The 20,835-nt window shown below is 46.5% G+C and overlaps 2 protein-coding genes across 3 annotated transcripts in view; both read right to left on the bottom strand.

The window, feature by feature from the left end:
- The window catches only part of BCL2 (BCL2 apoptosis regulator), a 169,956-nt gene extending 166,093 nt beyond the window's left edge, over window positions 1–3,863 (bottom strand). Inside the window, exons 1-2 of the mRNA XM_089305001.1 lie at window positions 3,117–3,863; window positions 2,070–2,872 (exon numbers count right to left, since the gene is read on the bottom strand). Coding sequence (XP_089161127.1) covers window positions 2,070–2,615 — 546 coding nt within the window. The 5' untranslated portion in view covers window positions 2,616–2,872; window positions 3,117–3,863. The remainder of the gene's footprint in view (window positions 1–2,069; window positions 2,873–3,116) is intronic.
- Window positions 3,864–9,783: 5,920 nt separating this feature from the next.
- KDSR (3-ketodihydrosphingosine reductase) overlaps window positions 9,784–20,835 on the bottom strand; it is a 40,793-nt gene continuing 29,741 nt past the window's right edge. For both annotated transcript variants that reach the window (XM_002713630.5, XM_089305000.1), the window contains exons 8-10: window positions 20,422–20,505; window positions 14,868–14,969; window positions 9,784–13,709 (exon numbers count right to left, since the gene is read on the bottom strand). In XM_002713630.5, coding sequence (XP_002713676.2) covers window positions 13,590–13,709; window positions 14,868–14,969; window positions 20,422–20,505 — 306 coding nt within the window. In that variant the 3' untranslated portion in view covers window positions 9,784–13,589. The remainder of the gene's footprint in view (window positions 13,710–14,867; window positions 14,970–20,421; window positions 20,506–20,835) is intronic.

Below are 20,835 nucleotides of genomic sequence, written 5' to 3'. Positions count from 1 at the left end.
TGTAGCTTGTGCATTTATCGACCTCAGATACCTGTTGACCACAAAGATAGGCTCTACAACGAAAACTCTATTGTGAAAGGAAGAAAAAGTGAGCCCTCATTTAAAAGGAAACCTCAGTTGTATGAGACATTAACATACTGCAGCTCAACAACAAACATCAAGGTTCTATCTTAATCTCCATCATAAACATGTGTCTGTTTCCTACCACTTTATTAACTTGCTTGATACATGGCGGTTTCCACCATGGATTTCTTTCAACTAGACAGAACTTTTTTTTTAATATGGATTTCTTTTTTTTTTTATGAAAAATAGGAACCAGGAGACCTATTAAATCAGTTTTACTTTGGTTTTAGAATGATCCTTGCGGAGTCTACAAGTCCCTTCCTCTTTGGTTATGGTGATTAAAAATCAAACCAGCTGCTTAACTAAACACTTAACAAAAATATTCTTTTCATCCTTTAGCAAATTACTCCAGAATCACTAAAGACCTGATAATGTGGGATTTCAACAAACAATCCATAAAGAGTCATTAAATTTTAGAGATTTAAATTGGGATATTTTAGTTAATTTTACTTTCAAACATTGAACAGTGGCATCAATATTTTGTCAACTTTGGTCAAATAATATCAGATGTTCACATCAATCACCTACATTTCTTGGCCCCGTCTCTTTTTGGCCCCTTAATATTAGCATACTTTGAAAAATGGAGCAAAAATGAAGAAATGTGCTTCTTGCAGTCACGTCTAGGCTTTTGGATCCCATTAGGTTCTATAATGTGAGCCATTCTCCTAAGAGACTATAGAAGAGCTCACAGAAATGCATCCTTCTTCCAAGATAACTCTTCAGACTAAAAACAAAGTTTAACAAAACTCCAGACAAGAATGATTACTTTCTCATAAATTAATCCTTTTAGGTAAGAGATGGAAATCTTAATTAAGCACCGTTGAGTCTTGGGATCCGCACCCCAGTCCCAGAGCATCATGGAAAAATACAACTGCGTGGTGAACAGGATCGAAGCTCTATCTAGCAACCGCCCCGGAGCGGGAGAAAAAGCGTCTTACCAAGGTTCTTAAAAGTCACAGCTGCTCATCACTTCAACCCTGGTCAGCGCATGAAAGAATCCACAGCTAAAGATCAATTCTTCTACGCTTTACATAGTTTCCCTAGCTGCAAGTTTCTCTGTGAGTGTGTGTGGTGTGTGTAAGCAGAGACCACAAAATCATGTGGCGTCTAGGTGGTAAAATGTAAGAGATGGTAAAACTCCAGGAAACTTCTAAATGCGACACAAGGGACAGCACACAAAGTCTGCAGCCAATCCAAACCCCATCACTGACAAGAGGACGCAGCGCATCCACAGACTGCTGCCCTTCAACGCACACCATCGTGTCCACTGGGTCACGGCCCGACCAGCAGGTGAACACTCCCCCGGCTCTCCCTGCGTCCACTTACCTCTTCACAAACACAGCTAAGACCTTCAGGGAAAGGGGTTACACTGGGCTTCCTCTGGGGCAGTTTTTACCCAGTGAGGCAAACATGTTCTTGGTCCTCTGGGGGAGTCTGTTCTTCAATGGGGTGGCTTACAACTTTTAGGACAAAGACAAATCCACCAGGGGTGCCTGTTTAGGATGCAGACTGCCAGGGCCTCGCCCTGGGGTGGTGGTGGTCGTGGGATGTGCGGGGTGTCTGGTCCACACCAAGTCCCTGAAACCTGCGATTTCAACTACCCAGGCCACGTAACTGTGGTGCTGGGGACTCCGCAGCCCCAGTGTGAGAAGCACGGGAAGGCAGGACCATGCATCACAAAATCCTACTGGGTCGCAAAGGCAGCATCTGGGAGCCTCCAGGGCTGGCACACCACTTTTGGCGGGAAGCAGTTGCCCTAGCTGGGAGGGCAGGGTGCGCTTCCTGCAGGGCGCGCGGGAGGGAAAGCAGGGAAAGTGACACACCTGCTGTTAGCTCACGGGCTCTGCAGTCTGCCCCGGCCCCCGGGGTCCACCCACACCCTCGCCACGGCATCTCGGACCTGCGACCGCAAGCCCAGACTCACGTGCAACCAGACAGGCACCTACCCAGCCTCCATTATCCTGGATCCAGGTGTGCAGGTGCCGGTTCAGGTACTCAGTCATCCACAGGGCGATGTTGTCCACCAGGGGCGACATCTCCCGGTTGACGCTCTCCACACACATGACCCCACCGAACTCAAAGAAGGCCACAATCCTCCCCCAGTTCACCCCATCCCTGAAGAGCTCCTCCACCACCGTGGCAAAGCGCCCCCTCGCGGTGAAGGGCGTCAGGTGCAGCTGGCTGGACATCTCCGCGAAGTCGCGGCGGTAGCGCCGGGAGAAGTCGTCGCCCGCCTGGCGGAGGGTCAGGTGGACCACAGGTGGCACCGGGCTGAGCGCGGGCCCCGCGGCGGCCGGCGGCGGCGGCGGCGAGGTCCTGGCGGCCGGGTCCCGGGGCGCAGCGGGCGCGGGCTGGGAGGAGAAGACGCCCGGCGCGGAGGCGGCGCCCGCGTCCCCAGCGTCCCACTCGTAGCCCCTCTGGGACAGCTTATAGTGGATGTACTTCATCACGATCTCCCGGTTGTCGTACCCTGTTCGCCCGGCGTGCGCCATGCTGCCCTTGGGCGCCCGCGGTGCCTCCGGCCCCGTCCCGCCGCACGGGCCCGCTCAGAAGCCGGCGGGGTTCCCGGGCGCGCGCCGCATCCTCGGGCGCGGGGGTGTCTTCAGTCACGCGGAGCCCTCGCTTCTGGTGTTTCCCCGTTGGCAGCAGGCGCAGGAGATTTTTACTCAAATCCCTTTCGGATCTCTGTTTCACGAGGCACGTTATCATTCATAAGCGTGGTGAACGCCAGTCTTTTCCCTACGTGATGCTAGAAGGTTGGAAAAAAAAAAAAGGCAAACAAACAAAAACAAAACCTGGTTAAGCCAAACTCAGGTGCGTTCTCCGGCACACACGGAGAGAAAGCGGGGGCATGCACGCTGCGGGCCACACGGCTAAAAACAACGCATTCAACTGCCTGAAAATTCACATTTACTCGAAGGCACTCAGAGTTAGCATCTCGAGTGCCGCCACCGAAAGTTACGCGAGCCCGATCTGCTGCGCAAAGAACTTACTTGTGTTTTTAAAGGACAGCATGACCCTCTGTCCAGTTTCCTTCTCTGCAAAACCAAAACAAACGCATAAGGCAAGGATCCCATCAATCTTCGGAGCTCCCGGGTGAGAGCCGCTTGGAAACTTCCGAATGAATCGGGAGGCGGCGGGCGCGGGTGTAGGCACCCCGGGGCGGGGGGGTCTCCAGGCTGGCCCCCGGGTTTCTGCTCCTCAGAAACGTCAATCCGCAGGAATCCGGCCCCGAGCCCCGGAGCGCGCTCCGTCCGGGCTCCCCTCGGCCACTGACAGGCGCGCGCGCCGCGCGGGCACGGCGCGGACTCTGCCCCGGGCGCCGACGGGGCCCGGCCGGCGCGGGGTCCTCTTCTGATTCAACTCCGAGAGCAGCCGACGCGTTTTCCGAAAAGCTGCGGATCAATGAAGGCAGGACGCGCCGGCCTCGCGAGGAGCCCGCGCCGTGTGTGGTGCGGCCAGGGTGGGGAGCGGGGGAGGGTTTTATTTTTTTTTTTCCCTCTTTTTCCTAAAAAGGATGACTGCTACGAAGTTCGCCCCCCTGGACCCCTCTTCCGCTGCACCCGCCGGCGCACCCGCCTCCGGGCTGCGCACCCTTTCTGCTCCGCCCGCTCCCGCGCCGGGGCGCTGGCGGCGGCGGCCGCCGCCTCCTCCGGTCGCGCCGTGCGGCAGCTCCGCGCTCTGACGGCCGCTGGCGGGGGGCCCGGCGCCCGGGCACCTTCGCGGGCGGCGGCGGCGGCGCGGCGGGGACCCCGGGAGCGGCGGGCGGGCGGGCCGGCGGGCGGGCGCGCGGCGCGCGGAGGAGGGGCGGGGGCGGGGAGGAAGGGGGCGGGCGGGGGCCTGGCCGCTGACTTCATTCTCCTCACAAACCGACTGGTTTCCTGTACGTACGTCACTGTTCATTCAAAAAAAGAAGAAAGAAAGAGCCCTCCTCTGAGCCGCCCGACGGCCCCCCCCTCCGCCCCGCTCCCCTTCCCCGGTTAAAGGCGCCGCGGCCGGCCGGGGCCCGCCGGGCACACATGGCGCGCGGGGCCGCGGCTGGGGAGGGCGCGCCCGGGGCGGCCGCCCGCGGGGCCCGGCCGGTGGGTGGCGCGGCCGCGGCGCGGTAGGTGTGCCAGGGGCCTCCCCGGGCCTGCGGCGGGCTCGGCCTGCGCTCGGGGGTCGCCGGGGCCCGCCGGTGGGCCACGGGCGCCGGGCTGGCCGCACGCGGCCGGGCCGGGCCGGAGCTACGCCATGAAAACAAGGGCTGCAGAGGCGCCGGCAGCCGCGTGGACCTTCCGGGCCGGGCGTGTGTGTGTGTGGAGAGGGTGCGGGGCCACGCACATCGCGCGCCGGTCAGCGCCATGGGGAGCCCGCGGCCCTCGCCGACCCCCAGCCGTGAGACCACCCTGAGAAAGTCGTGTTTACTTCCCTCTCGCCTCCCGGGCGTCCATGCAGGGCTTAGGCGCTCACGCACGGCAGCCGGTCACCGGCTGGACTCCGGCTCGGAGGCCAAGGCCGGACGCCACCTGAACGGGCCGGGAGGGGGGTGGGGTGCCCTCTCCCCGGAGCACTTTTCGCTCTGCGTTAGCACCGGGCGCGGGGCGGCGTGCAGGGCTTTCTCTGCACCTTTGCCATTCAGGGCAGCACCTGACGGGCGACGGCCGCGCGCGCGCGCGCGCGCATGGACAAGCAGACACGTTTACAAATGCGTCCTCGTGGAGAGCCCCCGGGAGAGAAGGGCGAGGGGACACACGCGTTGTTGCACGTGCGTAACCATTTTAATCTGCGAAGCTTTGACAAATAAAGCACCGGGCCAGCAAAACTACTGACTGCAAGCAAAGCCGCGTGCTCAGCGGAGCCCCGGTGCGAGCGCACAGGGACGCTGGGTTACCGAGGGCGCAGGCCGCATGCCGGGTGTCCTGAGCTCATCTTTATTCTGTCTCATTGCGACCCTAAAGTCAAAGCTTCTATTCTTAAGTGAATAAAGCATGCTAGGTTATTTGCACTTTTTTTTTTTTTTTTTACATCGGTCAGCCAGTGTGCCAACCTCTCCGGATCCAGGCGAGAAGGTACAAAGGGAAGAATTCTTCTCCCTCTCTTCTGACAGATGAGGCAGAGGCCCCTTTATTCAGCAGGCCATGGGCAGACTGACCTGGGTGTCTGCTCATAGGGATAGTAGAAATGCAGGCACAGCCCACAACGCGCTGGTTTAGGAACCTTCCTGGAAGCTTGTCTTAAACCCCCCAAATCACTGCGGGGAGTTGAGGGCTTTTGTGCTTTTAATACCCACAAGTGAGTGAGGAACTAGCGGACAGACCTGGAAAAGAAACTGTACTTCCGCAGAGGGAGCCCTGTTCCCAAGGAAAGAAGAGCTCCCCGACGTGCCTCCTGCTTTACTTCCACAGAGCCTTTTAAAAAGGATTTTCAGGTGGCCTTGGGCCATGACTGAGCTCAGGACAGGTCTGTGTGCTGCACTTTGTTGGACATCTGTTCCCTTGGAATGTTCTGGAACGCTGAAAGACCTAAATCATCCCTCTGCTCCGAGTCCAGGGTTATTAGAGTGCACTTGAAAGCTTAAGGGCAGGCACTCCCTGGTGGTCTGACCTTGTGACGTTAACTCTGTCTTTGGCTGATGAGGAGGTTGTGCAGAGTACTGACCTGGGTCAGGAGTCCTGGATCTGAATCCCGGATCTGTGCCTCCTGCTTCCCCAGCAACCCTCCAGTGTATTCCTGTGGACTTCACTGCCCAAGACCGTCCTAAGAGCCAGTGGCTGACCTTGGGCGGACTCTACACCAGGCCCAGCACAGAACATGCAGGGGATGGAGAGCCTATCAAGGGTCTGAGAGGCCTGTGTTTTCCTTCTTGGTTCTCCAGGCTGCAAAGAAAAAGCTGTTTATTGCCAGTTTTCGCCACCTGCTGGTTGCTGTTGAACAGCATTATACAGAAAGCTCATTTTCCATCAACAGGAGTGTTCCCCAAGTTTATGAAACCCAAAAAGAACATTATTCTAACCTGGACACGCTACTAAGATAGGTATGCATCAAGTCTTCCCAGCTGTGAACACTGTTGGTGGAAACGAGGGTACAAAGAGACTTTTAACTGAGGAGTTGATAACTAATTGATAAGATCAAAGAGTTAAATATAGAATCATTTCGGTTATTTTAGGTTAAAAACATCAACTGTTTCTCCAAAGGAAGTGGAAAAAAATCCATAAACAAAATGAATAGAGAGTAAAGCCAAGTAGTCCATGCAGCTTGCCTAAAAAGCAACAACAACAAAAAACCCTGCAAATTACAGCACCTATGGGCCTACAGAAGCATCCAAATTATTTATGCTAGTATTATATTAGTATAATTTCTGGTATTTTATACATTTAAACTCTTATGAACAGTGCAATATTCTTTGCACTGGCTTTAATACCTTGGACACAAGCACTCTAAAAGCATGTTTCAAGAAGTTTGTGGCAAATGGAAAAGATGCTTATTTTTGGTGCAAAAATGTTAAAACTCATGCACACGGGGGTCTTCAGTAAGTTCATAAAAAAGGTGCATTATAAAACAGTCCATGGATTTCAAACATTTTTAAAATATTAATTAATTAGTCTGACAGAACGTTCCCGTTCACTGGTTCACTCCCCAACCAGGAACCAGGTTCTCAATTTGTCTCCCACCGTAGGTAGGTGGTAGGGACCCAAGCCCATGAGTCATCACCACTGCCTCCCAGGGTGCGCATTACCCAGAAGGTGGACCTGGGAGTACAGGCAGGGCTCGAACCTAAGCAGTCCAATATGGGATGCATGTGTCCCAAGTGGCATCTGCACTGCTAGGTCTACTGCCTGCCCCAATTTTAAAACAATGCATCACAATAAATGTTTTCCATAAACCTTTTGGAGTACCCGTGAATAAGCCCCCGTCACACTGTTCCCACTTCACCTGTGCCCCAGAACATCTCTTCTGCTCTATGCCATCTCACTCAGGGCACATCCAGGTCCTCTGCTTGTGCTCTCAAACCACTCGTCATAGGAGCCTCTTTCAAATGGAAGCAAGTCAAGTTGTGGCCTTAGTTTAACTTAGACATCCACTTGATGAATTATGGCAGGTCCTACACCTCAAAAAATGTTAAGATTAAGCACCTATCTTTAAAACTAGGCAGTGAACTACAAGATAAACCATCCTGTTGTCCAAGTTTAATAGCAACAAATAATGTTTACTTTTGGTTTACATCAAACCATAGGACATTCACTTGTGATTTTTTTTCTCTTTCAAGATTTTATGACATGGGGCTTCAAATAAAATAAGGAGTAGGAACTTGTCTTATATTTTTGAAATGTCTATTGCTCTGCATGGATTCAAACTGCAGTTACAGAACCAGTTAAGGGGTAACACCATAGTATCCAGGGGATTCGGTGAACAGTTTACATTCTTATGTGCAGTAACTTTTATTCTCGAATGTTGTTAGAGCACAGAGCATATCTTCCAGAAAGTGCCAGTGAACAGTGAAGGTTGACAGTATTTGTTTCCTAGGGTGGCTGGGACAAAGTATCACACACTAGGTGGCTTATAACATCAGAAATCTTACTCTCAATGGTTCTGGAGGGTGGAAGTCCAAAATCAAGGTGTCAGCAGGGCCATGTCCCTCTGCCTGAGTAGAATCTTTCCTATTCTCTCCCTAGCTTCCTTGGTGGCCAGCAAACCTTGACATCTCCTGGGTAGCAGGTGCATCCCCATCTCTGGCTCTGGTACAGCGTGGTACTCAGTGTTGGGGGTCTGTTTTGTCCTCTTCTTATAAGGTCATCAGTCATACTGGATTAGGGCCCATCCTACTGACTTCATCTTAACACGGTTTCATCGGCATGGACCCTATTTTCAAATAAGGTCACATTTACAGGTATGAGGCAGGGGTTAGGACTTCATCGTTTTTTAGAGTGACATGAGTCAACCCATTGCAATAGGTATCTAATATGGTATTTTTAAAAAACAAATAATGATGATTGTTTACTCCAAGACCTCAGGACTCAGCAACAATAGATCTAAGCTTCAAGGGGTACCCGGATCTTTCTGAAACTAAAACCCAGCTAGTCCAAAGTTCTTCAAAGGCTTGATCATCCACAGATCTACAGTGTGATCTGGCTCGGGCCTGCCACCTTGGGGCTCAGCCTGCCCTTCCAGCTTTCCCTTCTTGAAGCTATGCAAGGGTACTTGAAAACGTTCATGGAAAGGTAGAATTAAAAGATGCTTGTTTTGGTGCAAAAATTCTTGAAAGTCAGTTTTTTCATAACACACACTGTCCATTGAGTTTTTGAAGGCCCTACACACTGACTCTTGGTGGTTTCTGGAATATGCAAGATCTCTGAACTCTTTTGCCTTTGCATAATTGCTGGCTTCCCTGAACAGTGCACCCAGTATTTCACCTGACAAATTCAAACACTTTCTTCAAGTTTCAGCTCACGAATGTCTTCCTCTGTGAAATTATCCCTGACTCTCCTGGGCATCCTTAGGATTACATCTACACCACTATGGTTTAGTACAGAGGCTAGGAGTTCAGAAACCAAGAGCAGGGGTTTGAGTCCTGGCCTCTTCACTGAGTAGCTATGACCTCGAGCTAGTTATTCAACCTCTTGGTGCCTGATCCCTGGTTTATAACATGGAGATATAAATAGTACTTACCCATGGGATTAGTGTATGATTTCAATAAACTAAAACATGTCAAGCACTCAAAACAATGACTGGCACCTGTTAAGTTTTCAGTGTTAGTTATGATATATTAATCAAAGCTATTGTCAATCATAGTGTAATTCCTGACATATGACTTTCTCACTAGATTATAAATTATCTGACAGCAGGGACTACATTTTTACTTGACGCATTCCCAGACTGGAACAGTGCTTGGTATTCAAATATTTTCAACACAGAATTTAGAAGCCACAACTTGGAGAAGGAAATATAGGAAGACTTGTGAGAATGCATTAGGCCCATCTGAGGAATGAGAGTTAGGGAAGACATGGAAGAAATAAGAAATGCAGCCACCACCAGACAGGGACCAATTGTTCCCCCAGAATTGTATCTGCAGTGCTCAGACTCCAAGCTTATATGGAGATACAAAAAACATATGCTGAATAAGGAAGGCATAAATTTAGGAGTAGGATGCAAATCAAGGAACAGTACCTTCTTAATGTCCACATACGAAAGTTACAGGAGTGGTACAACATGCCACTTAGGTATATAAATTGCTCAAATTTAAAGAAAGGTGGGGCTTGCCAATCAACCAAGACATGCAAGGAGTCTCAATGTGATCAAACTGTCCTACTTAAGAACTGACAAGTATCAAGGCACATTCTTTTACGAATCACTCTTGGAAAATAATACCACTCTTCACAGTCCAGGAGATAACTCATTGTTGGAACATGCAGGCTTAATAAAGTATAGGAAATCAAGAAATCTTACTAAATTTCACACTTCCTAAACTTTTACTCCTGTATCTCACATCATGCACATAAATCCAACATTTGAAACAAGAGCTCAGAATAGCAAGTACATATTCTGGAAAAATTAATTTTTAAAAATGATAGAAATGTGAAAATGTTTAGGATGCAAAGTCAGGACAATTTTAGACGTTTGCGCTTTGCTTAAGTGGTCTCCTTAAAAAGTGAAATTCTAGAAAAAAAGTTTTCAAGTCTGTAAAGCTTGTTCCCCATTTATTTTTGTTGTGATTCAGAAATACAAGATATGAAAATTAGGTTACAATTCTGCCACAAAAGCGTCTCAAGTAGCAAACACAAGTTCTAAAATGTATCAAAATAGCCAGGTGCACTTTTATCAATTTAAAAATGTCTTTACAGTTTTCACATCAAGCCAATGTAAAATATAATTGCTACCATCGCTTCTTCCAAATATCAAACCCACAGTCATCGCACTGAACTGTAATCTGAACAGCAAGATTTACTCCAGAATCCCGAAGGTCCGAGTTAGCAAGTACTTTTTAAAGCTGCGTTGTTAGAACTAGAGGAAATGAGAAAGATACAAAGCATCTTATGTCAAAAAGTACCAATATTTAAAAGTGATCTCGGGTGAGGTGTGCTTAAATTGGAACATGATGTAATAGTACTAAATGGTGATATAATTCAGCAAAAGATATCTATGATATTGCCTTCTTTTGGAAAGAGACAAACATACAATTCTTGGAATTGAAACAACTTTTACCAAAATGCTTTTATCATCTAAATATCAGAAATAGTCCCTCAAGGTTTCAGTTGTAAGACTCTATAATAGATGGTTGAACAGATCTAGATAAAGATTTATAGCTAAATATATGTAAGTATTAATGTAAAGAGAGCATAACAGCATCAAACTTTCTTTTCAACTATGCAAGTGATTAAGTTAAAATATATAAAGGAAAGGACAATTTCATGATTTTGTTTTTGTAAAAAGGAACGAGGATTGCTTTCTATACCCTTTTCAATTATGAAGGGTCCTAGAACACACTTTGGAATTTCCGTGGCTGAATGTTATTTAAATGAATATCCTTACAAATAAGCATTACAGTGAAATAGTGCAGCCAAACCCAGCAGAGGAGGCACTTCAGAACTGAGCTTCACGCAGTTCTCTCATGTTGCAAGGGAACTGTAATTAACGTTCTCCTGGCGTGGGCAAGATTCTCCGCCTCTGGGTGGAAGTAGATGGTGCCCAATCAGTGTGATCCCTAGGACAAAGTGGATCGTCTCCCTAGCCATCGGACTTGGGAATTTTGCTTGTTTGCTCTCTTCCCCTGAGCAGAGAAACAAGTTGCATAAGAACTGAGCCAAAAAAGATAAAAAAGGAAAATTTTCCTTCTAGTATTTTCATGTATTGGATAAAGTTGGACCATTGTGTGAGGCAGTTTAAAAGTCTACAAATCCCCTATTCCAGACCTTTTGGGCCAGATGCGTATCAGAATTCATAGCTGGTTGGATTTTAACGAGGTCTTAGGAAGCATATTGGGTATTACAGAATACCTTCAGAGAGTCTGGGGCAGTGCTTGGAACGAACCCAGGTGAAGTAGCAAGCAGTCCCGTGAAGTGGCATAATGATGACCACAGTGATCCCAGCAGCTGCTCCCAATTCAATTACGGCATCAACTTCAGAAAAGCACACTTAGTTTTGAAGGCTTTTGGGACAAGGGACTGTGGACCTTTAACCTCTCTGACACAGAAGCTGTTTCCAAGACATTATGACCTCTACAAAATCTCTCAGCCTGAGCCTAACCCAGGCTAGGGACTGTACCTCCTACCACAGAACAGGGGCTCTAAAATTCATCCAAGCAGCAGACTGCCCACAGACACTCTCTCTGAGGATACCTGGAAAAAATGTATATTGAAAAATTGCTGAATATTAATTTCATTGAATCAGAAACCATCATGGATAGACCTCAATATGTACAGACCAGTAGTAGAAGGTGTCAACATTCAAGGAACATTTACTTTAAAAAAAAGATATTAATGTAATTATTTTCTGCAAACTACAAAGGTAGAGCCATATTTCCATTTTTGTGGCCCAGCAGTCACAAACTTTGGCTAAATAAGGCTGAGAGGTTTATAAAACCATTTTGGCATCAACCTACTCCCGTAAACTGTGATGAAGTCATTCCGGGCAATTTATATATTAAGTAATAATTTCTTCTGTATTTACCAGTATTTAAAATATGTCCTTCTCAGATCTTGATAAAAAGATAACATGGATTTAAGCCATTAAACATTTTACTATCTAAAAATTAAGTCTTTTTAAATTCAAAAGCTTCAAAAACTCAAGTTTATAAAAGGCTTGCTATCATTTTCAGGTTTCCATCTTCTATTGAGCATTTATTTATTTATTTTACAATAAAAAAGTTTCTTCTTCAAAAGCAGAGGTCTTTTTCTCGCCGAAGTGAACCAGAATGCACTGCTGTGTGGGTGAGAAGGAGGGGTCACACACAGAGAGGTAACTTTCTTAAGTCAGAGGTGTGCATACGCGTAACTGGAGGAGCAGGGAATTTGGCTAAAACCTATCTCAGGCACTTGCTGTAGAAATCCCCTATATGGACAAGAGGTCCCTGTACCTGGGAACATTCATGGAGCCGAGAGGATTTCCAGGGCTAGATGAGAGGACTTCACAAAGTTCGTGGAAAAAAGTGGAATTAAAAGCTGTTTATTTTGGTGCAAACGCTTTTGAAATCCACACATTGTTTATTCCCAATACGTATTTTCCATGAACTTTTTGAAGACACGTCCTATTGTGAGAGTAAAGAGTGGCTTCCTGGACATGTGGCCCGAAGGTCATGCCCTCAGAGTTGGGGGCCGAGTCGCAGAAAGAACAGGTGATCATCTGATTTCCAAAACGAGTATATTCAAAACCAGCCTTGTCTTCTTTCCCTAATGAGTACAATTTACATGAACCATCAAGAGTCTTCTCTGAAAGCTACAGATTGGCTACAAGAAGAATGTCACACTTTGTCATGTTTTCACTTGTTTTAATTAATTCAAGAATTAATTTAAAAAGTCAAGTCAAAAAGTTGTAGCTGGCCTTCTTTTTTTCTTTTCTTCTTTTTTTTTCCCTTACAAAAATCTTAACAGCCAGATAAGCAGAATTGGGAAGGAAGAGATGGGAGGAATAAGAAGATGCTAAAATAGAATGAGTGGACTTCAGATCAGCATGGCTACTGAAGAAGTTGTAAACTTTTAAGCTTCTAAGATTTTTATTTCTCTTCAGAAACATTTAAGGAGGCTGCCTTTCCCCACGAATGAAAAATGAAAAGTTCCCAAACATCTGAGTCTAAAGAAGACAAGAAAGCACTGTTTTCCCTACTGGAAAATATTAATCTCCTTACCTTTCACCGCAGTGCCCTCTCTCATCCCCCGGGAGCTTAGTGGGATCAAAGAGAGAGAGAAGCCCCGAGTTTCCATCAGCTGCAGCAGAGTGAGTCCCAAGTACAACACCTAGGTGTCAGCCGCGTTCACTCATAAGTGATGTGTAAAACTCTTTTCCAACAAAACAGACCAAGTGAAAAACAGGTGGAAAAAAAAGCAAAACCCCAGTAATCCATACTCTGCCTTCATGGAAGGTTTAAAAAAGTCCTCAAGATTTCTTTGTGCCATTAAGTATATTTCTGGACCTGGTCTCTCTCTGGGGTATGGTTGGGGGCAGAAGCGGAATAAATACAAAACATTTAAATGATCATTCTGAAATCCTGTACTTTACCCTGTTCACCTGCTGCTGGTTCTCCCAGCACCACCTGTCCAGCCTGGAGCCCAGACAGTCCGATGGTCTCCCATGCCAGGTTTGCATAGTGTTCACGACACTCTCTGGAGCTGGCCTTCGACCCCCTCACTTTCAGCCAGGTTTCTGAAGACCAGTGGTCCAATCTCACACATTCAAAAACAACATGGAAGTGTCTTCAGGCCAAACCTTGGGTCCCATTTAGCAGCAAGCTGTTGGAATTACTTGGAAACAAGTCTTCTTCCAAGGGGTATGGATTAGGCAGTTTTGTCTGCAGTTTCAGATCTTGCTTTCTGCATCATGCAGCGGCGGATTATGCTGTCAAAACTCCCGAGATAAAACAAAGCAATCGTGCGGAAAAGGCCCATGGTGACCACCTGCAAGACAGAGAGAGACCTTTCAGCTCACTCAGAGGTGCAAGATGCTGATTCTTTTCAAGGTATTTGGGTCTCTAGCAAACTGTTTTTGCACACATCTTCTGATCTGCTCCAAGGATACGCACAACACAACCTTGGTAAGTGTAGGTCCTGAGAATAGAGTTCATGTGCTCTGTATCACAACAAATATCCTCCAATTAATAAACACAAACTGTGAGGGGCCGGCACTTTGGCACTGCAGGTTAAAGCCCTGGTCTGAAGTTCCGGGCATCCCATAGTAGTGCTGGTTCGAGTCCCAGCTGCTCCTCTTCCCATCCAGCTCTCTGCTGTGGCCTGAGAAAGCAGCAGAAGATGGCCCAAGTCCTTGGGCACCTGCACCCATGTGGGAGACCTGGAAGAAGCTCCTGGCTCCTCTTTGGATTGGCACAGCTCCGGCCGTTGTGGCCATCTGGGGAGTGAACCAGCAAATGGAAGACCTCTTTCTGTTTCTACCTCTCTCTGTGACTCTCTTTCAAATAAATAAAATAAATCTTTTTTTAAAAAAATAAAAAAAAAAAACTGTGAAAAGAACAAAACAGGGATTCTCAGTGGCCCTAAATACTCAGGAAGAACCAGGGGAGATCCATTCCAGCACCCAAATATCCAAACTGCAACCGAGGCCCTTGTTTGCTTTAAGACTTATGTTCTGAACACAAAACGTGAGACTGTGCACTAGGTGCTGAGAATACTGTGGTGAAAAAGACACAGTCTCTGCCCTCAGTGAGTGTATCTGTTAATTAGGAAGAAAATCATGGGAGAAGTAACTACCATTCCAGGGTCAAGACAGCAATGAGCCATATCCATTTACCTCCACCCTTTGCCCGACAAGGTCCTCACTAAAGCAACCCTAAAGGCAAAGGCATTCTGAAAAGGCATGGAGTTCTAAGGAGAAAGAGCAACATTTTCAAATATGGAAGGACTCAAAACAAATTGCCTATTTACAAGTCTGTTAGAGAAAAAGCTAATATGGTATGGGAAAAATTCTTCTTATTCTCAAAGAGAGTTATTTAGTCTACTTTTAGCCTTTTCTCATCCAGGCTGCACGAGAGGCAGTTTTCGTCTGATCCATCTGTCCATCCACCCATCCATCGACTGATTGCCGGCCCAGGCGGAGCTCACCTGCTGGAGCCCTTCAGTAATGGAAGTCACTGGAGCCATCCCACAGGTGAGGGACGAGAGCATGTACCCGTCAGAGCCAACCGAACTATTAAAGTTCCCTTGCTGAAAGAGAAGGCAGAGAGGGGATCACAGCGAAGGGGAAGGATTCAGTTCAACACAGCAGCAACAAGGAAGCGTGTCTGTTCACTTTAGAAGCGGGAAGTCCGTAACAAGGCATATTTTTCAGAGCTTATAAATGGACCTGTGACCTTGCCAGATGGGTGGTTCTCAAAACAAGACCCAGAGACTTCTGGGGGGGTCTCTGGGACTGTTGCAGGGGGTCCCAGAGACACAGCTGTCATACTGCTACTAAGATATGAACTGCCTTTTTCATCAGTGACATTTGCACCAGGCAAAGCTGATGGGACACTGGCTCAAACCGCAGTAGTCCAGCCAGAGTGCACGATTAGTCATTGTTACCTCCACTTGCAGTTATAAACACACAAAGAAAGTAACAACTGAAAAACATCTGTAAAAATGAAAAAAAAGATGGCAATTTTGCTTTAAAGTGTTCTTTGTGCAGAAGGAGAATTCATCATTTTATTAAATCTCAGCTCTTGAGGACATGTGTTCAAAACCCCAGCACATGCTCACTCGGACTTACCCCTAATGGTAGACTTAGAAACGTGCCAGGGGATTCCAATTCAATCCCATCAAGGTGGCAAGTACCAATGCCATCTCACTAGTCAAAGTGATCAGTTTCAGTTCATAATTGATCATAATGATAGGATTAAGTGTCAAAGGGATCACATAAACAAGACTAGTGTCTGTTAATACTAACTGATAGAATTAAAAAGGAGAGAATGATCCAACATGGGAAGCAGGATACATAGCAGACTGATAGAATGGCAGATGTCCTAAACAGCACTCTGGCCTCAGAATCAGCCCCTAAGGCATTCAGATCTGGCTAAAAAGCCCATGAGAGTTTCTCAGGCATGGAAAGCCAAGACAAAAACAAAACAAAAACAAAAACAAAAAACAAAAACGACCTAAATGAAAGATCTCTGTGAGTGAGATCCCAGCAGAAAGAACGGGCCATTAAAGAAGGCGGTATCTTTCTCTCTGAAGGGAGGAGAGAACTTCCACTTTGAATATGGCCTAAATAAGATCAGAGTTGGTGAACTCAAGAGGCTTCCATAGCCTTGGCAGCTCATGACAAGAGTCTCAGGTGATTACTGACGTCATAAATAAGAGTGTCAATTGTTAAATCAACAACAGGAATCACTGTGTACTTACTCCCCATGTAGGATCTCTGTCTTTAATGTGTTGTATTATGTGAATTAACGGTAAAACTACTACTCAAACAGTGCTCTGTACTTTGTGTGTCTGTGTGGATGTAAACTGTTGAAGTCTTTACTTAGCAAATACTAAGTAGATCTTCTGTATATAAAGATAATTGAAAATGAATCTTGATGAAGAATGGGATGGGAGAGAGAGTGCAGGATGGGATGGTTGTGGGTGAGAGGGAGGTTATAGGGGGAAAATCTGCTATAATCCAAAAGTTGTACTTTGGAAATTTATAGTTATTAAATAAAAGTTAAAAAAAAAAAAAAAGGCCGGCGCCGCGGCTCACTAGGCTAATCCTCCGCCTAGTGGCGCCGGCACACCGGGTTCTAGTCCCGGTCGGGGCGCCGGATTCTGTCCCGGTTGCCCCTCTTCCAGGCCAGCCCTCTGCTGTGGCCAGGGAGTGCAGTGGAGGATGGCCCAGGTGCTTGGGCCCTGCACCCCATGGGAGACCAGGAAAAGCACCTGGCTCCTGGCTCCTGCCACCGGATCAGCGCGGTGCGCCGGCCGCAGCGCGCTGGCCGCGGCGGCCATTGGAGGGTGAACCAACGGCAAAGGAAGACCTTTCTCTCTGTCTCTCTCTCTCTCACTGTCCACTCTGCCTGTCCAAAAAAAAAAAAAAAAAAAATTAAAAAAAAAAAAAAAAAAAAAACAACCCTCCCCCGGGTGACAAATGAGAAATACTCACAAATGACTTCTGCTGAGGTGCAGACCCTGGAATGGTTGATGTGAAGGAAAACCCCCACATGGCGGCTGCTCAAGTCAAGAGCCAAACTTGAGGTTTTGTTCTTGGGATCCCATTTTTCAAAAAAGACTCATTTTATTTGATAGGCAGAGTGACAGAGAAAGAGATCTTCCATCCACTGGTTCACAGGCAGGGCTGGGCCAGGCCAAAATCAGTAACTGGAACTCTACCTGGGTGTTGCACATGGGTGGCAGGGACCCGAGTACTTGGGCTGCCAGCCACTGCCTTCCCCAGTGTATTAGCAGGAAGCTGTGTCAGACACAGAGTATGTGGACTCGAACCATGCTCTGATTGGAGATGTGGGCGTCCAAGCAATGGTTTACCCTGCTGAGCCACAACACCAGCTCCTGGAACACTGTTTTTTATATGAAAGAATCATGGGCAGGAAACTGTAGTTATTCGAAATTGGGTACGTGGCAGATTTACAGAAAATGAAATGAGAATTCACTTCAAGAAAAACAGCCACATTTGCAGTCAATGTTAAAATCTGATATTTCAGATCTCAGATTTCAGAAAATTCAGATCTATGAAAATATGTGCTTTTAAAAAATATTTATTTTGTTTGAAAGTTGGAGTTAGAGAGACAGAGGGATAGACAGAGAGAGATCTGCAATTCACTAGTTCACTCTCCAGATGGCCACAACAGCCAGTGCAAGACCAGACTGAAGCCAGGAGCCAGGAGCTTCATCTGGGCTCCCACGAGTGGCAGAGGCTCAAAAGCTTGGGCCGTCTTCCACTGCCTTTCCACCAGCAGGGACCTGGATCTGAAGTGGAGCAGCCAGGACAAGAACCGGTGCCCATATGGGATGCTGGCACCGTAGGCGGAGGCTTAACCTTCTATGCCACAGCGTGGGCCCCATAAATTTTTTTGATAACTCAGTGAAACCATATTTTCCAAGTGACTAATACAAAATCATGAATGAGTAAAAGATTCATTGAAAGTCCAAGACAGACTGATGGATTTTAATGTCACTGAGAACAAAAACTTCATTGATATGGTATCCAATGGATTTGCAACTAACATTTAAGAAAGTATCATTTGTCAAATTTTGGTTTAATATCAAAAAAGAAAATTATCTCCATAATTATCTGAAAAGCTTAGTAAAGTACTACCCCTTAACTACATGTCTGGTAAGGCCAGGTTTCTTTCAGATTCTTCAATCAAAACAGCTTGAATGGAGAAGCAGCTAAGAGAATCCAGCTGTCTTCCATGAACAGACGTTAAAAAAGACCACTGAAAATATAAAATAATACCACGCTTCTCACTGAAGTTTTGTTTTAAAAAAACAAATAACTTTAGGGGCCAACGTTGTGGTGTACCAGGCTAAGCCTTGCCTGAGGCACCGGCATCCTATATGGGCACTGGGGAGCCTGCTCTTCTTCTGACCCAGCTCTCTGCCGATGGCCTGGGAAAGCAGTATAAGATGGCCCAAGTGCTTGGGACCTTGCACCCACTTGGGAGATACAGAAGAGGCTCCCGGCTCCTAGCTTCGGATCGGCCCAGCTCTAGCCATGTGGCCATTTGGGGAGTGTACCAGTGGATGGGAGACCTTTCTCTCTGTCTCTCCCTCTCTCTGTCATTCTGCCTCTTAAATAAATAAATAAATCTTTAAAAATATTTGTATATATGTCACATTAAAATGTAATGGGCTTATTATTGTCAGTTTTAAATTAATTCATAACTGACTTCAAAAATTACATAATTTCTACCTTCTAATATGGCAGATATTGATACGTTTAACAACCTCCATAAATAAAAGTTCTCTGGGGTTGTCAACCACTTCTAATAGTGTAAAATGGTCAAGGGAAGAAACAGTTTGAAAGCCCTCAGACTAAATTGATCTTACCAAAATATGAAGAGCAATGTAGGATCACTAAAAAGTACAGTGGGGAGCAGGTATTTAGCTTAATGGTTAAGATGCCAGTTAGTTAGGACACTGCATCTCACCTTGGAGTGCCAGGTTCTGTACCTGGCTCTGGCTCCTGAGACCAGAGTCCCACTAACGCACACCCTAGAGGCACTGGGGACGGCTGAAGTAGCTGAGTCCTTACCACCCACCTGGGGGACATGGACTGACTCTAGGACCCTGGCTCCAGTGTGGTTGTTGTAGACATCTAGGGAATGAACCAGTGGATGGTAGTACATTCTCTACCCCCTCCCCCCAGTAAATAAACTAAAATTAAAAAGCAGCAGTGTATTTGCTTTGACTTGAGATAAGCAGAAAACAAAGTCTCCCTTGGGCCACTTGTACAATCTTCCCAGGCCTTTTAATGTGATGGCACAATTCTTCACATCTGTAATCATTTTAACAGAATTCATTATTTCTTTTATTCTGCTCAGTTCAGACTCATACAACGCTACTTGGCTACTTCCAGGCAGCCACATGGCATACTGATGCCTTGCTGATGCCTTCATTTCAGTGGTCCTAAAGATTTTTCCAAATTCAGTGTGGGATTATGACTCCCAGGCACCCTCGGGAATGTCTCTTTTTCTGCATGTGGGTTAATAAGAATGTTGTCAAAACGCATGGGCCACATATCCTGCTGTTCTACAAAATAGCACAGGATGTGTAAAGGCACCATTTTTTGGTTCCCAGTAAACTCAGAAGCCGAGAAGGCATGTCAGCTGAGATGACTGGATGGCGGCCCAGCAGGCGAGCAGGCGTTCTAATTATTTCACTTATGGGGAAATGATGCTGGCAAGAAAGAAGGGGTAAGAAAACCCTTAGTCAATGAGCCTGGCAATTAAAAAGATCTAAAACTGAAAATACAGCATATAGTGTATGTATGTGCATATAATACTATATATAGTATATGCTGAAAATACTGTATAGGGCCGGCTGTGTCATAGCAGGTAAAGCCGCCACCTGCAGTGCCGACATCCCAAATGGACACCGGCTCGAGTCCTGGCTGCTCCACTTCTAATCCTGCTCTCTGCTATGGTCTGGGAAAGTAGTGGAAGATGGCCCAAGTCCTTGGACCCCTGCACCCACATGGGAGACCTGGAAGAAGCTCCTGGCTCCTGGTTTCGGATCGGTGCAGCTCCAGCCATTGTGGCCAATTGGGGAGTGAACCAGCAGATGGAAGACTCTCTCTTTCTGCCTCTCCCCTCTGTGTAACTCTGACATTCAAATAAATAAATAAAATCTTTAAAAAAAAAAAAGAAAATATAGTATATATTGTGTGTTTATATTGTATATGTACCATAGTGTTATATAGTGTTAATATTGTTTACATACCATAGGACTGATTTTCTTTACAAAGAACCAAAGTTCCCAGACATTCTTACTGGTAAATCTATTCCTAATTAGCTACAGGAGCATACATTAATATGGAATCAACAAAGTATGTAAGGGAAGAAAAGTAGAGTCCAATACTGGATATAATTAATCTGATTAAAAAATTATAATTTTTGTTTTGAAATAAATCCTTCAACAACCAGAACTTCAAATGGTAGTACACAAAACAAAAAAGAATTTTACTTACTATGGCATCTTTGACAATTTGTTTGGCAACCTGTTCTGGTTTGCAAATAGATGTGGTCTCTGAAATAAGTCGAGTTTCCAAAGGCTAAAATTGAAAAAAAAAATGTACATATTAACACCACTACTGCCCATTACTTTTTTTTTGTTTTGTTTGTTTGTTTGTTTGTTTGTTTTGGGACAGGCAGAGTTAGACAGTGAGAGAGAGATACAGAGAGAAAGGTCTTCCTTTTTCCGTTGGTTCACCCCCCAACGCCGCTGCGGCCAGCACGCTGCGGCTGGCACACTGCGCTGATTCGAAGCCAGGAACCAGGTGCTTCCTCCTGGTCTCCCATGCAGGTGCAGGGCCCAAGCACTTGGGCCATCCTCCACTGCCTTCCCGGGCCACAGCAGAGAGCTGGACTGGAAGAGGAGCAAC

The sequence above is a fragment of the Oryctolagus cuniculus genome, chromosome 10 (genome assembly GCF_051225735.1).
Source record: "Oryctolagus cuniculus isolate XC-2025 breed Fujian yellow rabbit chromosome 10, ASM5122573v1, whole genome shotgun sequence".
NCBI classification, from domain to species: domain Eukaryota; kingdom Metazoa; phylum Chordata; class Mammalia; order Lagomorpha; family Leporidae; genus Oryctolagus; species Oryctolagus cuniculus.
Note: the sequence above shows the minus strand (reverse complement) of the source record. Positions and strands in the feature narration are given on the sequence as shown.